Source organism: Ursus arctos, unplaced genomic scaffold (genome assembly GCF_023065955.2).
Source record: "Ursus arctos isolate Adak ecotype North America unplaced genomic scaffold, UrsArc2.0 scaffold_5, whole genome shotgun sequence".
Lineage (NCBI taxonomy): Eukaryota > Metazoa > Chordata > Mammalia > Carnivora > Ursidae > Ursus > Ursus arctos.
The window spans coordinates 71,927,860-71,950,429 of NW_026623067.1; the positions used below are offsets into that span (position 1 = coordinate 71,927,860).

The window sequence follows — 22,570 nt, forward strand, 5'->3', positions numbered from 1 at the left end:
CTTTCCTCTTTGATCCTAGTTAGAGGAGACGTTGGCATGGTACTGGAGTTCAAGTTCTCTTTATAATTAACAATTGCTATTCAGCTGGGGCCAACTGATGTCATGTAGAAACGTGCACTCAGTTTTTTCAAAATAATCTAGAAATCCATTTTTTAAAAATGTGATATCCTCAAGTTTTAAATCTTGGAAAAAATTCTTTTAGTATTGTTTTGTAGACACAGTTTGGCCTAAAAAACATCTCTAAACCTCCCGTGGTGAAACCTCTGGTTTCAGCATGAAACATGAAACTCTTTGCTTTGTTCTTTCCCTTACTTGTCATGAGTGCATATAATTCCTTTAGAAATGTCAGCGCCTAGGTTCTTCATTGAAAACAAATGATACTCTATAAATAGGTACAGAATAGAAAGAAACTCAGAAAAAGTGGCTAAGAGAACTTTTTTTTTTTTAAGGTAATACTGAATCTCAGAGGAATGAAAGACTAGAACTAATTATAGTGGTGTTCAGTCAGATCTTAATTTCAATAAAATTGCTTTTGTGACTTTTGTCTTTGGGTTTTATGAGGAATTGCAAATTATATTCTTACAAAGAGCTATAGATGGCAAAAATCTATCTTTAAGTTCTTATGACCTTTTTTATGATTTGAGAAAATGTTTGTTTTTGAAGATGGAGGGGTGCCATCTAATGGTGGTTCAAGAAATCTTTGTTTAGACACAGGATCCTTATATTTAAAAGGAGCAAAATGGCAATGTGTCTTACTTCTCCTTGACAAGAGATATCTTTAACACACTCAAATTTGGAATTTCTGTGCACACATCTTGACTGACTTTATTGCTTCTGAATTCACCTCAAAGGATTTAGCATCGTGAGTCCTTCATTTTGTGCTTTGCCAAAGTGGGATACAGAGAGCAGAGCTGAAATCCGTAATCTTCTAGAGCCCCAAATACTCCAGAGTTGAAGCTTCTGCACATTGTTCTTCCTGTTTTCTTGGTGAGCATTTGTAATTCAAATATGAGCAGCTTGAATGGCTTTTGTGATCTGGTTGGTGACTCAAGCAAATGGGACTGTATGATCTCATGGGAAACGTCAAGCTTGAACATTTGGAAATATGATAGAAATCAGAAGTGCACATACATTATTTAAAAGATTTTATGTCTCAAGCATTTACTTACCTCATTATGTTTATTAACATGTTGCTTTTCTTGGAAGTTTTGGTTCAAATCTAGTTTGTGGAACTAGAGTTGTATGCATGTACCAGAGTGATTTGTTCTATCATGGTTAGTCTTCTGAAAAAAAAGAAAAGAAAAAGAAAGAAAAAAGAAAAAAGAGAGATCGTGTTAAAGCACACTTTGCAAAAGTTGGTAAACATGACTCTCATAAAAATATAGGATGAGCACATGTCAAAGATATTATTCAACGCATTATTGAGGAAACCAAGAGAGTGTTAATACTGCTTCAAAGAGCTTTGAGGAACTAAGTACGTATAAGAAAATTAATAAAGGAATGTTGAGATAAGATTCCTAGGTTAGTTTTAAAACTGGTTATTGTCCTCCAAGAAAAAAACTGTGATCTCTGGATTATCCGTTTCAGTGGACAAAAATTATTTGCATCTTTACTGCATGAAAATTTCCAAATTTACATGTAACTTCACTAAGTCTGAAATCTTTTATCTATAGTAAAGAATTGTCGAGTTGAACAAAGTGCATTTCTTTAAATCTTGAATAGGTCTGTGCCCTGTCTGATATTGAAATTACATGCCACATGCTTTTTTGTTTTTATATCCAAGTTTTGGATACTTTTTCTTAAAAATTATCAATATTGTTGAGCCTCACCTCTGTACCCATGCTAGGTGTTGAGAATGCAAAAGGTATCCAAGACGGGCGAGGTCATTGTCCTGAAGGTGCCTTTCTTCTAAAGGGAGAGACAGAATAAGTGCAAATTGTGATTAAGTGCAATGAAAGAAACAAAAAGCTGAGAGGAGGGTATCAGAGGACAAATGTCTTTACACACAGAGGATAGAAAGGTCACTCTGAGAAGATGACATTTAAGCAAAAACATAAGAGATGAGAAAGGGTCATGGGAAAGGTGGGAGGGAAGAGAGTCCTAGACCTGAGGAGCAACCAGCTATGGCTGAGAAGTGAGAAAGGGCTTGACTCGTCCAAGGATCTGGAACACCACCAGTGTGGCTGTGAGTGAGGGGGAGAGGAGTACTTGATAGAATAGATAGGGTCTGTTTATACTGGGTCTTGTAGTCCATGGTAAGGAATCTGCACTTTAAGTGCAGTTAGGAGCCTTTAAAGATTTTTCTTATAAAAGTTTATTATGGAAAATTTTAAAAATACACAAAAGTAGAAGAAATAATATAGTGAATCTCTATGAACCCATCACCCAGTTTGGAACTAGATCCTAGATATTTTGGCTTCCAGTGCATGATTAATACAAAAGTAGGTGAAAGAGAAAAAAAAAATTAACTAGTTGAAAATATGAAGGTGATGAAAATAATCTGTTGGAAGCAGTTAATGGGAGATGCCAAAATATTATGTTAGAGCCATGACAGGATTTAAACTGATACTTGAATATTTAAGAAAATTGGAGAATACAGGAACTTTAGATGTACACTTTTAATATTGGGTCTTCCTAAACCGTCTAAAACTTTATAGTGAAGTGCTTTTTTTAAAAAGTTGCACAAACCCACAAGGATAGAAGAGGAGAAGAGACAATAGCAATGTGGTTTTTGAGCCAGAAGGCAGACAGATGAGTAATAATTGGCTTAGCAGACTGACAGCAGCTTTACAATATAAGCTAGCAGGCCGAGGAATAGCTAAATTTGCACAGAATTCTCAAAAAATTATACGGAGTGGTAGTACCAAGTACCTCGGTAACTATGGGTGTGGGGTGGATAAACAACTAGATGGGATAAAAGCTGTCCCAGGAATAGCTGGATTCCTGGAATTAGCATCTGTTCTATACTGTTGCTGACCCCTCCTCCCTGCAGCTCTACTGTCTGTTCTCTGGAAACTGTTAAACATGGTTTCTTGATTGGGGATCTGAAGCATATTTGAAGGGCGAAGAACCCTAAAGAAAACAGGAGATTAGATGACCATGTGATTACTGATTGCTGAAGCTCCAGTCACTTTCCTGCTCTTGGTCCCTGAAGTCTTCATAGCTCTATCTGTATCTTGTAGATAGTAGAATGGAAAATTCTTCTTTGGGGAACCTGATCAACCTGAGAATAAAATCTTTTCTAAAGGTACTAAAATAGAGACTTTCTATTAAAGGTTTACTCATTGTCCCCAATGTTGACAAGCTACATTCTCTCACGTATGCTCAAAACTTAAAATTTTCATTTTGTTCTCTGGTTCTTAATCATATTCAGATAAACAGATCCATATATTCAGCACATTCAGTCATCCTTTTTTAGTCTCTTACTTTTAAGCATATGCAGATAATCAAGAATTACAGATGTTTGAAGAAATCTTATATAGAAGATAGATCCCAGATTAAATAACAAAGCAACTTAGAGGTAACAGAGACTATAAAGAGAAAACTTAAAAAAAATAGTACTTTCTGAGAGATAAAAGAAGGGATTTGATAAATGGAAAAAGAACAGGGTACTATAAATTCTTGGAAATTGAAAGCACAATAGCATACATTAAAAAAAATCAGTAGGAGAATTGAAATTGAATGATGAATTAAATTCTCATGGCAAAGATCAAAGATTTGGAAATTAGAGAGAATAAAGGATAAGAAAATGAGAGGGTCAATCCCAGAATACCAAGATCAAATAATAAGTGTCTTAGGAGTTGTAGGATGAAAAACAAAACAAAACAAAACAGTGAAAATGGAAGGGGGAGAAATCATTGTAAAATAAAAATTTCCAGATCTGAAAATTGGGTGTCAGACTGAAGGGGGCTGACTGAGTGCTCAGACAAATGAACAAAAATAAGCCCATTCCAAGGAAAAGTCCTGTGAAATTTTATAACACTGTGGACAAAGAGAAGAACCTTCCAGAGGGAGGACGGTGCAAATAAACACATACAATATTTCATAATCAAAATGATTTTGGATTTCTTAGCAGCAGCACTGGAAGTTTGAAAATAATGGAACAGGGCTTTCAAAATAATGAAAATTATTTTCACCTAAAATTCTATACCCAATGAAAGTGTTGTTAAGTGGAAGATTAATACACAGTAATTCCTAACATATAAGGTTTAAAAGGTTTATGTCTACACACCCTTTCTTAGGAAGTTACTGGAGGATGTTCTCCATCAAAACAAGGGAATAAACCAAGTAAACCAAGAAAGAAGAAAATGTGGAATCAGCAAACAGATCAAAGGGAAAGAATCAGAAGGAATCCCAGGATGATTCTTGTGTTCTATGTGTAGAGGTCAAGAAGTCCTGATGAATGTAGGCTTGACACCGTGTGGTCTAGGAAAGTGCAAGTTGCCAGATTTGTGTCTCTTTCCCTAGAGGGTGATTTGACGGGTGTAGTGAAAGTCCGTGAACACAGTCATTTCATTGATGAGATCTACAACGGTGATGGATTGTAGTTGAGATAATTATATGTGTTTCCATCATGAATGTCAACATCAAACCGTCGTATCTATTTCTCTATCAACCACCATCTTGAGAAAATGTGCTTATTCCTACAGTCTGTATGCAGAAGAAAACAAAATCTGTCAGGAATTTTGTCCTAGAGATGTACATCTTAATATATGCATAGATTCTCTCTTGTGAGAGACAGATGAAGTTGATAATTGTAATTGACTCTGGGTGGGAGAAGCATATGGCTGGTGGGGGCTAGTGTGAGGGAGACTTACTTTTTAATATTGTGCCAGCATATATATTTTAGTTAAAGATGAATAAAATAAAACATATTTCTTAAAAATTTAAAATAAATTAAGCAACAAAGGTAGTAAACTTTATGTAAAGTCAAATAACTATAAGAGACTACCCCCTTTTTAATCTAAAAATATCTAGCTTTTCCTCTATTTGTATCACCAGCTTACTTTTTATTGAAAGTTGCAAATTTAAATTCTGTTTTGGTATGGAAGAAGGAAAATATCAATTTTTTGTAGTACTCGCCCAAATATAAATAACACAGGTTAAAAATTCTTAGAGGCTGAATAATTTATGATATGAGTGATGAAACTTCTCTTGTTCTGTAGGAGTAACTCTATAGCTTTAGAATGGCCATTAGTAAATGTAATAGAACTGAAGTAATTCTAAACTAGAAAACCTTTTCTCCATTAGGATCATATTTTCAGTATCAGTTACCTGGTGGTCACACCGTGGGAAGATGCTTGCTTGACAAGGCAACAACTGAAACAAAGGTCAATGTATCCCTTCAATTCTGCACTAATAATGTTTGTCATTTCACCATGTCCAGTCACTCATAGGGGTTGTAGTTGTTTATTCTGAAACTTAAAAAGACAGTTAACTTTTATCTTCTATTTATTTATTTATTTATTTATTGGGGGGGAGGGAGGAGCAGAGGGAGAGAGAGAGAATCTTTTTTTTTTTTTTTTTAAAGATTATTTATTTATTTATTTGACAGAGACAGAGTCAGCCAGTGAGAGAGGGAACACAAGCAGGGGGAGTGGGAGAGGAAGAAGCAGGCCCATAGCAGAGGAGCCCGATGTGGGGCTCGATCCCACAACGTCGGGTTCACGCCCTGAGCCGGAGGCAGACGCTTAACTGCTGTGCCACCCAGGCGCCCCAGAGAGAGAGAATCTTAAGCAAGCTCCACCCCAAGCTCAGAGGCCAAGGTGGGGCTCCATCTCACAACCCCGAGATCTCGGCCTGAGCCAAAAATCAAGAGTCAGAGGCTTAACCCACCAAGTCACCCAGGCGCCCCAACAGAGTTAACTTTCAAAGTGACCAAAGGTTTTGTGTGAAAGCTAATTACTGCAAAATCAGCAAAATCAATTTTTTATATATGTTTTTCTTTTTTTTTTTTTTTAAGATTTTATTTATTTATTCGACAGAGATAGAGACAGCCAGCGAGAGAGGGAACACAAGCAGGGGGAGTGGGAGAGGAAGAAGCAGGCTCATGGCAGAAGAGCCTGATGTGGAGCTCGATCCCAGATCGCCGGGATCACGCCCTGAGCCGAAGGCAGACGCTCAACCGCTGTGCCACCCAGGCGCCCCTATATATGTTTTTCTTTATAATGTCATCTGTTGGGTGCTGATTCTCCTTAAATTTATTCTATTCCTTATTGTATTCTGTACCTACAGAATTATTGAAACTTAAAATAGAAGGCTATTTCCATTTACTCAGGATATACTATACTTGCTATCTTTCCTAAGGTACCTAGTAATGAGAGGTGAGATAGAAGGAAGATAAGCAGGATTTAGAATTTTGTGGTTAGTATGACATATTGTGTTGGAGAGTATTATTTTATAAATGATGTTTAATATGTTGTGTGCTAAGTAACCCAAGTGGAAAATAAAGTTAGTGAATACCAGTAGGTTTTCCAAAGAGAAAGAAGAGCTAGGCATTCAGGAAAAAAGCAAGAGAAAGGAATTAATGCCATTTAAAGAAGGATAATATTGGGGTTCCTTATGACAATCAGAATGCATCAACTTTCCTAGAACACGGAGTCAATGTGGTTTACTTTTGTCCCACTTTGTTTTATTGTGAAGACATCTTTGGTTTGTCTGCATGTCCTAAATTTAGTCATTGTCAGTTTTGAGGTGGAAGGGGAAAATATTATAGATGCTGGTAATAATTGCATGGGAACAGGACAGATAGCTAGTGTGATATTCTTTCACAAAAGTTTAGAAAGACCAAGACTGTTGAATGTTGGAGTGGAGGAGGAGGAATCTTCCACATGGTATATACTGACATGGGTTCATAGTGTCACAGATTGGAGATTAACGGATAAATATTGATGTTGAAAGTGACAGAAAATCAGCCTAAGCTGGCTGTCGAAAAAAATATAATTTATTGCCTCAGTAACTGAAAAGGCCATGGTAAAGCTGGATTCAGGAAGCTGAGCTTGATTATGAAGACTTGGCTCCTCTCCACCTCTTGGCTCTGTCTCTGGCTGTTTTGGCTTCATTTCCAGGCTTTGGAGGAAACTGTCCCCAATCAAAATGATCCCGAATTCAGCAGTAGAGGGAATCTGCATCTTTATGCTGAAGCAGGAATCTCAGAATTGTCCTTTTGGCTTGGGTTGGGCTGATCTGAATCATTTGCCCGTTGCCATAAGTATCATGGAGCCAAGAACCATATCTTATGGATGTTTATATCCTCAGTGATGAGCCCCGGGTGCTGCACAGTGTATAGGAGCAGGTGCTCGCTATAGAAATGTCATACCACGTTTTAATCTGCTCTTCTGAAAACAACCAATTTGCATTGTAGGAACTGTTCTGATATGTTCCTGATTTTAATTTTGAAATATTTTTTTGTAGAATTAGATGACTTGTCTAGGCCGAATGTGATTACCGGAATCTAAAAACCAAACACTTCATGCCTGTATGTTATCAGGACTCTGTCAAAACTTCACAGTAACATTTAGGAAATAAGCAAGAAAGTAACAGAAATCTCATATTGTCTTAACATGATAAGAAATCTATTCAGAGATAAGAGATCCATTGGCAGGAACAGCTTTCATTTCCTGTGAATCATCCTGAGCAAGGTGTGAGGAGAACATGGATGATAGTTGAAAAGGAGAAGATTTGAATATTGGAACACATGACACTGCAGAGCAGAGGAGTGCCTTAATAATGCTAAAGTTATTCTTCTAGAGTTGTGACAGAATATGAATTAGACATCTGTAAATACATGTTGTTTGGAATTCACTTTACAGAGAAGTTTAAAATAGGTGGTCTGGTGGGTCATGTAAAACTTTTCTTAAATCTAGTAAGAGAAAAGTGACCTGAAATAGATACAAGACTTACATGTTGTGTCAGTTGCTGATACCTAGTCTTCTGAGTTTAATAAAGGGAGTTCCAAAGACTAGATTTTTAGTATGAGGTAGGAAAATGTACCTAGTTACTCTAAAAAAGTAACTTCAGCATTTGTGTAATTATGCCTGTCTTCTAATGGGAACTTCTCTTCCAAAGCTTTTTCTTCATCTTTTAGTTTCTATTGAATGCCAACTTTGCCTCAACAACTTTTCTTGCAAGTTGAAAAGATGAAAGCAGGGGAGATTCAATTATCAATGATGTCACAGAGTTTGAGGCATTTCCAATCATGCTTGTTTGTTCATTTCACATAATCTCAAAATTCACTGATGTGCACCAATTTAAAATGAATTTACTGACTTAGCCCCAAGATCTTGGAGCTCTAATTGCCTGGGAAACTGCAAGAATGCACCATTTGAGCTCATTGGTCCTGACATTAAAAGATGCTATTAAATATTTAAAGTAGAGAGAGAACTGTAGTTTCTGTTAAATAAATGTAATGTTCATTAGAATAATAACATGCAGACTTTTAGGAGACATGTAATTATACAGCTTTATGGTAGTTTTGGTTATCGTGCATGAGTTTAAAATATTTGAATGTTTGGAAACAGGTAGCATAAACAATCTATCAAATTTTTCAAGATGGAGACATGTGATTTGTAGGAATAGAATGTAAGAGGCAATATAGTGTGGTTATGGGATAGAGTTTGCAAGTGAACTGCTGGGTTCAATCCTGCCTGGTCATTTGCTTAGCTAAGTAGCACCGCATGTGTTAACTACTCTGTGCCTCAGTTTCCTCAGCTATAAATGGGATTAACGCTACTAGTACCTTCTTCACAGGCATGTTGTGAAGATTAAATGTGTTATTATTATATAAAGTGTCTACAACAACAGTACATAAGCATTAGTTCTGATTACTTTGTATAGGTCTTTGCAGTTTTTCTTCAGGATATATGGAATCTTAGAATATAATATAGTAACATATAGAAAAAATATATAAGGAAGTCTGCAGTAAGTTCAAGCATATTGCATTGAAAAATTCAGTAATTAACTCAAAGCTGCAGATGTGGCCTATTGCACACCCACTCCAGAACACTCTCCTCACACTCTTCCTCACCCTCTAGGACAGCCTATGTCAAAGTGTATCTCAAGGATCAGTTACATTAGAATCAACAGGGCTGCCTGTTGAATGCAGATTCCTGGGCCTCAACCTAAATTCCCTGGATCAGAAATTTTGAGTGTGTGAGTTAGCATTTTTAACAAGCATTTGAGTTGATTCTGATGCAGAACGAATTTTGAGAACTTATTTCCCCAGCCATTCATGATTCCCCCTTGTCATGCTATAAATCACTTTCACTCTTTCTCACTTAGAACTTCAGGTGTCTTCTTATTTCTCTCAGCTCAAAGTTCAGTCATATCTCCTGATCAAGGAATCTTTTCTTTCAAAATCACAATAGACCAAAGTTGATCTTTTTCTTACACATCCACAGCCAAGCTCACTGCCTCCTCACCCCTCCATTCTGTATTCTCTTTCTCATTCCTAGTTCATTTCTTTCCCACTATTTGTCATAAGTGAGGTGTGAAATCATTCTGGCTTTAGAATTCCACAGAAGATCTTCAGTTGTCTTTGGTGGCCCCAGAGCTGCTCCTAATCTCCTGCCTCACCCAGGCTTTGCCTTTTTCCTTCCCTTTCTCTCATTTTTAAAAATTAACTTTCTTTTGGTTAAAGATTCTGCCTTAGAAGTTAGGGAAGAGTGAGCTGTTTTATTTCTTCTCCCAAGTGCCTTACCCCCATGGCAGGTGAAAATTCTTAGAGAGAAGGCACAGGTGTACAGAATGCCTTAGTCCTCCAGAATCTCTGTCTCTGTTGGCCTGTGTCTCCTTCTTGGACTCCGTCTGACCTCTGCATCCCTGTCTGTGGATTTTGCAGCCATAAATATGTGAGACATCGTTAAGCAATCTCAGATTGCATTGTTTGCATATACTTGACTGAGAAAGTTACATTTAAACTAAAATATATCAAGAACTTGTGTGTTTGGTGGTTTCTATATACAAAGGCATGTGTAGCCATGTGAAAATACCACATACGTGAAAGTTTTATTACTTCTTGACCAAGGTAAAGATTAATAGGAGGCATTTTGGCTCATAGAGTGCATAATGCAACTCTCCTTTAAAACACATGAACTTGTTATGTTCGTGTGACTGATCACATAATCCATTGGAATCTTAATGATCCGTGAGATCAATTGTTCACATTTTTAGAGGTACATCTACATTACAAAACAACAGTGCTTTCAAGAGGCCACTGCACTGTTGTGCTTTTGAAAACAGTTGAATCACACAGTGCTGAAAGCAGGAACACTATTGATGATTCATAAACACACACATTCTAGTAAGAAAAAAACAATAGAACTTATGGAAAAGAAGGAAGTACACACTTTGTCACATGTTTGTCTAGTTGCTTATTTTTATAGCAACATAGACATTTTCTAAGAAATATTACTATTTTAGCTAGTAAAATAGAAATTTAAGTCTTGGAAATTTATGTTGAAAGCATTAGCATTTCTTGCAACAACTAAAAAATTAAAAAGCATTAGCATTTCCTTGCAATAACTAAAACATTTTTTAAAAAACATTCTTAAATAAGAAATTTTAGGAAAAGGTAGACACAACCAAGAAATCAATATATAATAAAGTTTTAGCTTCAACTGCTTTTATTTACCACTTCTAAGAGTTCGCTCATATTTGTGTGATCAACAAATAAAAAGACAAAGATGCCCCATTAAGATTATTGATCCATTTGATAATTTTTTAGTTTAAGCTTCCATTTTACAGTTTAATTGGGGGGGGGATATAGGCTTTAATTCCATTTCCAAGGTACTGTTTATGTTTTTCTTAGAATAAATTTTAGGGTCAAAAAATTTTAAAACCCTAATTTAATAAATAAGTTTAACGCTACTAATAACTCTTATCTTAATATATAAGTTAAAGAACAAAGAGTAGTTATGAATTGTAAAACAGAACCACGGAAGAGATTATGACTTTTAACTTGTTTCTTTAATCATGTGTTTAAGTTGGATGCTTAATATTTGATATATTTATGTCTCAGTTGCTTACTGTCTAGCTCTTCACTCTGTGTTCATATCTATAGGCAACACAGTCTGATGAAAATAGATATGTTTTGTGAACAAAGTTTTTTTTTTTTTTTCTTATAGGGATGCCCTCTGCGTCTTTACTAGTAAATCTCCTCACAGCTTTATTCATCCCTTTTGTGTTTGGAGAAACAGAAATAAGGTTTGCCGGACAAACAAAATTTGTAGTTAATGAAACAAGTACAACAGTTATTCGTCTTGTCATCGAAAGAATAGGAGAGCCGGCAAATGTCACTGCAATTGTATCGGTAAGAAATGATGTAACTGTATTCTTACTGAAATAGCTGATATGAAATTTCTTAGTTTCAGTGACAAGAATTTTTTTTAACTGTTTGAAATTCTGAGTAGTTTCATTATGATAAATGACTTGCCGTTAGACTATTCCATTCATATTTCCTATAGAGTTTATACAGTGCTCAAGGTAGCATATGCACTTGACAATAATAGTATTGTAAAGGTATAGACTGATTATTTTAAAATGTTCATATATGTATTTTATTTTATTTTTTATTTTATTTTAATTTTTTAAAGATTTTATTTATTTATTCGACAGGATAGAGACAGCCAGCGAGAGAGGGAACACAAGCAGGGGGAGTGGGAGAGGAAGAAGCAGGCTCCTAGCGGAGGAGCCTGATGTGGGGCTCGATCCCATAACGCTGGGATCACGCCCTGAGCCGAAGGCAGACACTTAACCGCTGTACCACCCAGGCGCCCCTAAAATGTTCATATATGTATTTAAAAACAAATAAGAACCAAAGACATCAATAAATATTTCTAGCTAAATGAAAATTTTACTTTGAGTAATTTATATTCAAGTTATCTCTGCTCAGATATTTATTTTAGGTGGCTTAGGGAAAATACATAAGATATTTAAAAGCAGAAAAATGGCAAATTAAAAATGAATTTTGTCAGAGAGCTTGGGAGAAATGAAGGACATTAACTTAAGTAGAAGTTAGGCAGGATTTGTGAAACTATCAAGCTCTCTTGCACACAGTTTAGTTATTGGGTGGATTATGTGTGCATCTATTTGTGTCTGTGTTTAACCAGAAAGTAAGGTCGTATGACCACTAAAGATACCGCTCTATTTGAGACCCAAAGTACTTGAAATTTTTTTTCAAAAACAAGTTTGAAGCAGGAGGTTAAAATACCACATTGTGAAACATTATAAAAAGAGATAAAGAAGGACAACCTACGAAATAAACCCGGTTTTGTAATTTTGTGCATTGCTTTGAGTTTTTAATTTATTATGTGTGAATATATTTACTGAATTCATTTGAACTTGAATATACATTATACTTGGTGATCTTTTATGCATAATTCCGATTGTATCATAGGGATGTTTTGGGATTGCCCTGTCATTTTCACAGCTTCTCTCGATGGTGGCATCATAATTTCTCAATCATTTTCCTCCTATTTTTCATTGAAGTTGCTTCCAATTTTTGCTGCTGTAAATGCTGTTTTGATGAAAATGTTTACATATGTACCAATTGTTACATATTTTGGGTTAAGTGGTTTTTTGGGTGGGATTACTGTGTTTTTCTATTTGTTTCAGTGGCTCTTGATAGTTAATGCTTTCTAAAAGACTGTGCCACTTTTTATGTTTAGGAGTACAAGTTTTTCAATACCCTTAACAACTTAATTGGATATCTCAAGTATTTAAACTTTATTTTTATAAAAGAAAACTAAAAATTGACTCTAATTTTCCTATAGATATTCTTCATTTTTTATTTGTACTAAATCATAGTTTTTTCCAGTAGCTAAGTTGTTCATTTTGAGTTTTTTGGCAAAAGAAATCTCATTTAGCTTTGCACAAAAAGTTGCTCCTTTATAATTTCATAATTACTCCTCCCTTGAAAATCTTATTAGCAATGCTGATGTTACAGAATGAAGTCTTAAAAAGTTAAGGAAAAGTTTACGATGACTAATAATATGGAATGCTAAGGGAATTGGGTCTTTATTGGAGTTGTGGGGGAGAATATAAATAAAACTTCAGTTGAAAGTTTTGGAAAAAGCATTTCTTTGAAACCCATAGGGTAAATAATCGATTTTCCTGATACATTTTGGCAGGCTATTTCCACCTCTTCTTTGGGAGAGTTTTAGCTACAATTTGTTTTCTTGTCAGGTTAGCTGTTAACCACTTCAGATTAATCAAGAGGCAGAGAAAAAATATTCACATCCTTAATTTCCTATATAATTATTACTTTTCTGTGTAATGATTCCTTTGCTTTCCAAAGCATAAATAAATGTTTTTTGTTTAGAATCATTTTTAATAATGTTTTTGAAGGTGATTTTTCTTGGTTGTTAAATATTGTTTTGTTTTTGTACGTCCTGTCTATAAACATCAGTGTGAGTTGATGATTCCTGTTTTTTCTGTTGATTGCTCCCGTTAGTGTCAGTTTTGCTTGTCCTAACACTGTTATAAGAACTATCTATATTTTGCATTTGATAGCTGTATGGAGATGACACCGGTGACTTTTTTGACACATATGCTGCAGCATTTATACCTGTTGGAGAAACAAATCGGACAGTGTACATAGCAGTATGTGATGATGACTTACCAGAGCCTGATGAAACTTTTATTTTTCACTTAACGTTGCAGGTAAGTCCTTCTTGCCCCTGCCACCCACCTTAATTCAGAGAAACCTTACAGTGCTTAAAAATCTGTTTCTCTAGACACAAGCCCATCTAGAGACTGAAAATGGTTTTCATAGAACTCAGAACTGACAACCTTTTTGGCAATTTCACGGTCTGGTTATTATTCCTCAGACAATCTTGTTTAGAAGATTCTACATAGTTTTTGGACCCATTTAGCTTATTTAGGAATTGCCATGACAGATGCTCAAGAAAACCTGTCTTCCATTTGGCCCTTTTCTCTTTTATCCCTCCCCTGCTACCAGATGCACAAAGAATGACCGAGACTCCTGAGTTCAAAGGAGAGGGATACAAAAAGCAGGCATGGAAGTGGGAGGTCCCTGTGCTTTAGAATAATTTTTGGACTGCCCCTGGGAAAAATGCTTGAATAGCCTAAGGTTTAATTGTCCTTTATGGCTTGATCTGTTAGGTTGAGGTAATGACTGCTAACACTGTTCTGGTTAATTTTTCTGAGGGGCATTGAGAATTTTTTTTAGAATGATTAGGTCAGTATGAGTAAAATCTTTATGAAAATGATACTTGAAATAGTCCTGTTTTGCTTTTGAATATTACTTTTTTGCATATTCCTTTATGCTGCTGTTGAATATCAGTAGAAATGTAGAAAACTCTTCCCTTATTGAGTAAAAAGATGTTTTAATATTTTATCTTTAGTTTGGTTCTATGATTTATAGAATAAATAATTCTTAAGCTTCAGCACCTTCTATAGTGTAAGAAAAAAATCATATTTGAATAGAATTTCATACTGCTTACTTAATTCCCTTTTATATTAGTAATGACATTAGCATAATTATAATATAGCACTACTAGCCAGTGATTACTTAATATAATGATTTATGTTTTAATAGCCAGTGATTAATGGTTTTTTAAACTTTTAAAGCAGTTTTTATTTGGGACTTCTTTACCATGTTGACTTAGTTTAAATATATTTTCTTAATCTGCATTAAAACCGTACTTGTATTTTTATTCATATTCTGAACAATTATATAAAGACAGAAACTCTATTAAAATGATTCTCTGTTCCTCTTATTTTTAATTTTATTAACTTATTCTTTGGCTTTTATTTTAGAAACCTTCAGCAAATGTGAAACTTGGATGGCCAAGGACTGTGACTGTGACAATATTATCAAATGACAACGCCTTTGGAATAATTTCATTTAATATGGTATGGTTGCAATTTGATTAATCTTGTAGTTGCTAGATAATGGTTATTAAATTTTTTTTTGTTATTTTTCATGATGTTACCTGGTATCATCCTGCCATTTGATATTTAAATAAAATTCACTCGAGCTGCATCCATGTCCCACATTTTGTAGACTGTTCATTTGTTCTACCTTAGATTTCTTCAGCTTGAGGAGGCCTATTCGTGATCATGGCCATCTCTTGTCCTAATCTCCTGCTGATCATTCCACCTGACTCATTCATTACCTCCTTTGATGGTCTCTAGCTTGGATGTTGTCTTAGTCTGGTTCCGTCTGCTGTAACAGAATTCTGTAGACTGGTGTCTTAAAAACAACAGAAATGTATTTCTCACAGTTCTGGAGGCTGAGAAGTCAAAGATCAAGGTGCTGACAGAACCCGTGTCCGGCAAGGCCGGCTTCCTGGATGTGTTCTTGTGCTTTCATAGGGCAGGAGCGGCAAAGGAGCTGTCTGGGGTCTCTCTGATAAGGGCACTAATCCCATTCACGAGAGCTTTTGCCTTCTGACCTAATCACCTCCGAAAGGCCCCACCTCTAAGGATTTGAACATGACTTTGGGTTGAGGGGGGAGCGGCACAAACATTCAGTCTGTAGCAGATGTTGTAGTCCAGTTCCTTTTGCTTGATTTCCTCAGTTGCCACTTAAAGAGAATATTGTTTGTCAGCCTTCTCTGAAAGTTGGGAGATGAGAAAAACTTATTATAGTAAACTCAAAATTGACTAGAATGAAGACATTATAGTTCTTAAAAATTCTGTAGTCAATCCCTACCCTGAAATTTTCCTACTTATTAATATTTCTTAAAGATTAAAACTCTTCATCATCCCCATCAGTTTTGCTCAGGAGTTCATTTTTTTTTTTCTCCCAGATCACCGAATTCCTGTGTCCCTGGCCAGTCCTATGTTCAGAGAGTTTTATTTTTAGAAACAAATGCACAAGACAGGTTCCCCCCCCTTGAAAGAAATTGTTTTCAGCTCTTAAAACAAAATTTATCTTGGATACAATTGGATTTTGCCACTAAGTTTTAGACTACAGTAACCTTCCTGATACTGAGTCTTTTTGAATCATGTTACTAATTATCATTGCTAAAAGATGATGTGATACTCCCCAACTTTTTATTTATTTTCCAATTTAGATCGCTGCTACAATTGGTGCACTGTATGTCATTTTCTTACCCTAAATTATCTCTGAAACAAGGCAGGCTATAGATAAATATGATCTTTTAATTGCAGTATCTTTATTAAAAAAGATGTGGATAATGTCAATATAGTAGACACTTTGTGACCTCCATTATATTGTCATTTATAAAATTAATTAAATTAATTAATCAGTCATTTCTATTTAAATGATAGGGAATTACTAGTTAATTATGAAGCAGGCTCTCTTAATTGCTTAATTTTTCTCCTTACTGTCTTTCTTCTATATTCACGCCCAATTTATCATTCCTGACCTCATACTGACTTGTTTAAATCTCCCTTCCTTCCTTCCTTCCTTCCTTCCTTCCTTCCTTCCTTCCTTCCTTCCTTCCTTCCTTCCTTCCTTCCTTCCCGTGCTACCTCTTAGCCTCTGGGAATGAATTCTGGTCTCTAGCATTGGTCCCAGGTCCCTGACTGTTGTGGTTGCAGTGCTTCCAGGCAGCCCCTGACTGGACACCTGCCCCATGTGGTTAAAATAAAACAGTTAACTGTTGAGCTCACAGTAGTTGCTAAATAGGCTGGCTTCGGTTCCTGGCCTGGATAATGATTATGTTGATGATAAAGATAACAATGATGATGTTTGATGTCCTTGGGACAGGCATTCTGATCCCCGTTTATGGATAGGGACATTGAGGCTTGGGGTCACCAGGAGAGATGGGCACTGCAGCCCTAGCTAGCATGCACCTGGCTGCTTCCCTCTTCCTCCTCTTCTAGGCCTGGTTTCAGGCAGCCAAACCAGCATGTTTCAGCATTTGAAGCGCTGGCTTCTTTCCCTCAGTGATCATGTCCTGAAAATCATTAGCGATTCTCTGCTTTTCATTGGCAGGCTGGTCAATGAGGAGGACATAGTGGGTGGGAGCAAGGCCTGTTGGTGGTGCTCCCAGTGGGTGGTCCCAATGAGCTGCTCTGGGGTGGAGACACAACTTGGTTTTGTGACATCCTGGGTCCCTGTGAACATTTGAGTTTCTCATCTTTCAACTAGATAACCTTTTAAGACCCCTCAGCAGAATAGCTGGTTGATGGTAGAATCAGGACAAGAACTTGCATCTTTGGCCTGACTAGTTTTATGTTCCCTTTACACTATTATTTTTAACCTTTCAAGCATTTTTATTAGCTACAGCTAATTAATGCTAGGATGTACCACATTCTTAGGATACCATGTGGATTAATTTTTCTCTGTAAGTTTAGTATTTCTAAGGTAACAGTTTGCACCACCTCTACTTCTGGTTGATGAGTGCCTGATTGTCTTTGCTGTTCCCAATAGCCTTTTTCAATCACAGTGAGGGAGCCCAGGGGCAGAAATGAATCTGTACCTCTTACTCTCATCAGAGAAAAAGGAACTTATGGAATGGTTACTGTGACTTTTGAGGTAAGTTTACTCTGAAATTACTTTAAATGGTAACGCTTCAGAGTTCATATCAGGTGGCTATAACTTAAAAAATCAAGGTCCTTTGTATAATAAGCATGACCCTTAATAAAAATGAAATAGAAGTAAATATTTTATTATCTGAGAATTTCATAGTTAATAAAAAATGTTTTTCTTGCTGCTTGCATGTACTGTGGTACCATGAAACACAATGTATCTTTTTATATACAGGGGTGGTAATAATAAACCATAAAATAAAATAATAATAATGTTAATTCTATAAAATAAATCAAAGCTTTATGAATAAATTTTAAACATGCCCGTGGGTTACTTAGGCTTATGTAACATTATTTGGTATCCGGTCTTCCCCCATTTACATTCCCCATTTAAAAAAATGGATGCATTAAGAGCAGTCGCGCTCCACCATGGAGGTCCATAGGTGTCTCAGCATCTGACATGAATAAGATAGGTTGTGGGCGAGGCACATTTCTTAGGGTGCTAGTTGTCACCCTTCCATTTGATTACTTACCGACTGTATGCACACCAGTGTGTCACCATATTGCTATTTTATGAGATACATATTCAAATCTTCAACTAATTTTTGTTTTATAATATCTAGAACATGTTCATATGCTGTTTTCAAATATTAGAGCATTAATTTCTATCTTACCAGTTTCTATCTTAATTATTAATAGCAATATCAATAAAATGGATAATTGGATTTATATAACATAATTCTGAAGCATAGGAGAGTTCTTCTTGTGCTCATGGAGACCTACATTGTATGATGGTTATGTTAATTGCATAAAAAAATAAAATGGCATAAGAGAATAATGCATGAAAAACATGGTAACACTAATTAAATATGCAGTGGTCTTGCAAGTTCTACACAAGAAGCCTTAGGGATTTGTTTCATGGACTTATATGTGTTTAGGTAGTATATTTTTGAAAATGTATCTAATAACAAATGTGGAAAAAATTGGGAAAAAAATTGGCTGTGGAAAGGATAAGGCAAAATTGCAAATTTTGAATGTTACTTTCTGGATGTCTGAAGTTACTTTCTTGTCTTGAGACTTTGTTTTGTTGAAATAATTATAGCTAACATTTGCTGATCACTTAATGTTGCCTTTTACTGTTATAAGTGCTTTACACCGATTCTGACTGCATATAAAAACCAGCGTCTCCTCCCAGAACTTGGTCTCCCTTGTGCCCTTCTTAATTTCTTCTCCATAATACTTATGATCATCTGAAAAATACACATTTATTTATCATTTTTACCTTTCATTAAATGTAAGGTCCTTATGGGTAGGGAGTTTGCTTGTTCACTGCTATACCCTTAGCATGTAAAAGAGATCAGGCACAGAGTACTTAATAAGTACTTTTCAAAAGGAGTGATCTTATTATGTCTTCACATCTAGCCTGTGAAGTGGATATTATTATGCCTATTTTAAAGATGAGGAAAGTGCTTCTCAGGGTTGTTTGTTTATTAAATTTTTAAAAAGATTTTATATATTTATATGTCAGAGAGAGAGCACAAGCATGGGGAATGGCAGGCAGAGGCAGAGGGAGAAGCAGGCTCCCCACTGAGCAAGGATCCCAATGCAGGACTCGATTCCAGGACCCTGGGATCATGACCTGAGCCAAAGGCATACGGAACCCCAGGCGTCCCTTGGATTTGTTTAACATCTTGCCCAACGTTATACAGTCAGTGGTGGTACTGCCGTTTGATTCTGTTACTTAAGAGAATTTACCAATTTTGAATACCTTCCTCTCAAGAAGATATATGTTTTTTCCTCAGGTTTCATATAATGGCTGAGAAAAAAAGAGAAAGCTCTTAGAAACCATGTAGTTTAATGTGATTATAGTCAAGATCTATAACTATCTTATAGGCCTTGACTATTGAGTAGGAGGACAGACTTACGTACAGTTTTTTGTAATTCTTCTCTCAGAACATTTTTTAAGTGAATTGCAGATTTTTCTCAGTTAAAATCACAGTAATAACTTTCTTACTCTTGTGAAATATTTTGTGTGTGTTCATGGCTCTCTGTGTTTCTTTGCAGGTAGAGGGTGGCCCAAATCCACCTGAGGAAGATTTGAGCCCAGTTAAAGGAAATATCACCTTCCCCCCTGGCAGAGCAACAGTAGTTTATAACTTGACAGTACTTGATGATGAGGTGAGAGAACGTTAAATGCTTCAATGGACAGGGACTCTGCCTGTCGTACAGACATGTTGGAGATCATTATGTCAAGCATTCAATTGTGTTCAGTACTTGAAATTATTCAAGAACATAGTCCTATGTAAGGTTAGTGTATTGTACTAACTAGTTAGCATATACTTTAGCTGTAAAGAGCCATTTTGGAATATATCTGATTAATATTTATCTAATTTATTTCACATAAAATGGTGTATCTAAAAGCTGATGAGGGGCGCCTGGGTGGCACAGCGGTTAAGCGTCTGCCTTCGGCTCAGGGCGTGATCCCGGCGTTATGGGATCGAGCCCCACATCAGGCTCCTCCGCTAGGAGCCTGCTTCTTCCTCTCCCACTCCCCCTGCTTGTGTTCCCTCTCTCGCTGGCTGTCTCTGTCTCTGTCAAATAAATAAATAAAATCTTAAGAAAAAAAAAAAGCTGATGAGCCCAAATATAACCGGCAACTACACATAGTACAAAAACTTAAGCATTTTGTAAACCTGATGATTGATTTTTGTTAGTGATTTCTGTTTTGAGCAGGTATAGTACTACCTACCCAGCATAAGTATTTTACTATGAAAGCAAAGAAAATTCTACTGTAATTGATATTCTTTTGTTTGGATGTTTTACATGTTCACAATCATAGGAAGGCTTTAGTTATTTCTATGTGTCACGTTGAAGTTAACAAGGATTGAGATATAGGACACAGCTGACTTAACTAAGAAGGGGATGGATTTGAACAAAAATGTGCAAGGGTATTTCTTGTGATCTAAGTGAGAGAAAACATAACTTTTAATGAAATAATCTTAATATTGTCAGAAAAAAAGAGAGAAAAAAAATACCTGGGAATTTTTAACCATCCCTTGACCTTGCTACAAAAATATCATGAAATCAAATCACAACAAATCCCAAGAGAAGAAAAACAAATGATTTAGAAAACATTATTAGAAATTGTTTCTCTTGAAAAAATAAAATATTAGGTAGCATCGATAACTCTAGTTCATCTGGTTCTCTAAGCTAATAAAAGCCTTTTGTTTTTATATCCTTGAAAAGGCTATAATTTGGGACAATGATTAATTATACATTTTAACTAGAAACTTAAAAGATCATCATCTGAGGATCTAATGTACAGCATTGTGCCTGCAGTTAATAATACAGTATTGTATACTTGAAAGTTGCTGAGAGTAGAACATAAGTGTTTGGTCACTCACACAAAAAGAATCAACTGTGTGAGGGGATGATTTTGTTAATTCTCTGGATCTCAGCAGTTATTCCAAAATGTATATGTACATCAAACCATCACGTGTACATTTAAAATATATTACAATTATATTTGTCAATTATTCCTAAGTAAAATTGGGCAATAAAAAGATCATCAATCAAATCACAGCATTTTTTAGATACATAGCCTTACCTTTTATATTGCTGTTGATAGAGGTAAAAAGATTTATTTTTTCCCTTTCATTCATAAAACAGAATTTATTTAAACAGCATAGTGAAGATTATCCCTAGGATTTCTGTGCAGTTGCAAAATAAAAAAATTTTTTTTTTCACTTTAACAATGTCAGCATTTGTCTGATAGTGACTCTTATAGCTTGTTCTCCAGAGGCATGATGTGTATTTTGGAAATCATATGATTGGTATATGTTTACCTCTCGAATTAGAAATCATTTAGAGAAAAGCAAGAATAATTCACATGTTGGAAACTAACAATTTGCATGTGATGTTTAATGTAGTTTTCCAGATTCTTAGATATTATATATCTTATCTGTTTATATATCTATAAAATATTATTTTTAGATATTCTTATATATTATTAGATTACTATCATGCTACTTCTGACTCTACCAATTTGATAAAATTAGTAAAATTTTATGCCCAGTTTTACTGTCAAATCATTAGTGTTATCTAAAGATTGATCAAGGTTGAAAGACATTATACCTATACTTTAATACCTGTCCATACCATTGCTTTGTGAACTTTTACTTCCCTATTTAAAATATATTATGTACTTCGGAAAATATTTTAATATTAAAATATTTATTATTAAACAAGCCTCTCTACTCCCTTCAGTTACATTTTTTTTTGTTTCTTTGTACTGAAACATGGCAACTTTGTATACTTTGGTTTCTTTGCAGATGTTTTGGCTATTGATATTTTTGCTACTGTTTATATTTATTTGACAGGTACCAGAGAATGATGAAATATTTTTGATTCAACTGAAAAGTGTAGAAGGAGGAGCTGAGATCAACACCTCTAGGAGCTCAGTTGAGATAATCATTAAGAAAAATGATAGTCCCGTGAGATTCATTCAGAATGTTTATTTGGTCCCAGAGGAAGACCACATACTCCTAATTCCAGTGGTTCGTGGAAAAGATGACAATGGGCATCTGATTGGATCTGATGAATATGAAGTTTCAATCAGTTATGTTATTATAACTGGGAATTCAACAGCACATGCCCAGCAAAATTTAGACTTCATCGATCTTCAGGCAACCCCAACTATTGTTTTTCCACCTTTTATTCATGAATCACATCTAAAATTTCAGATAGTTGATGACACCATTCCAGAGATTGCGGAATCATTTCATGTTGTATTACTAAAAGATACCTTGCAGGGAGATGCTGTGCTATTAGGCCCTTCTATTGTGCAAATCACCATTAAGCCAAACGACAAACCTTATGGAGTCCTGTCATTCAACAGTATCTTGTTTGAAAGGATAGTTGTAATTGATGAAGATACAACATCAAGGTATGGTTTATCTTAAACCTGTTACTACAATTATTTCAGTATATTATTCTGTGTTTTAGTATTTGTGCTATTGGACATAGTGTCGAACTGTGTCATGTCTTCCACCATGGTTTCACTGTTTTCTTTCTTATTTTTAGAGTGATTTAAATATGTAAGGGAATT

At 35.5% G+C, this 22,570-nt stretch overlaps 1 protein-coding gene across 1 annotated transcript in view; it reads left to right on the top strand.

Moving 5' to 3' along the window:
- Window positions 1-22,570, top strand: part of ADGRV1 (adhesion G protein-coupled receptor V1) — a 508,055-nt gene that overhangs the window by 25,687 nt on the left and 459,798 nt on the right. The window contains exons 2-7 of the mRNA XM_026498632.4: window positions 11,124-11,308; window positions 13,510-13,659; window positions 14,779-14,874; window positions 17,366-17,470; window positions 19,528-19,641; window positions 21,843-22,408. Of these exons, the coding sequence (XP_026354417.4) occupies window positions 11,124-11,308; window positions 13,510-13,659; window positions 14,779-14,874; window positions 17,366-17,470; window positions 19,528-19,641; window positions 21,843-22,408 (1,216 nt within the window). The remainder of the gene's footprint in view (window positions 1-11,123; window positions 11,309-13,509; window positions 13,660-14,778; window positions 14,875-17,365; window positions 17,471-19,527; window positions 19,642-21,842; window positions 22,409-22,570) is intronic.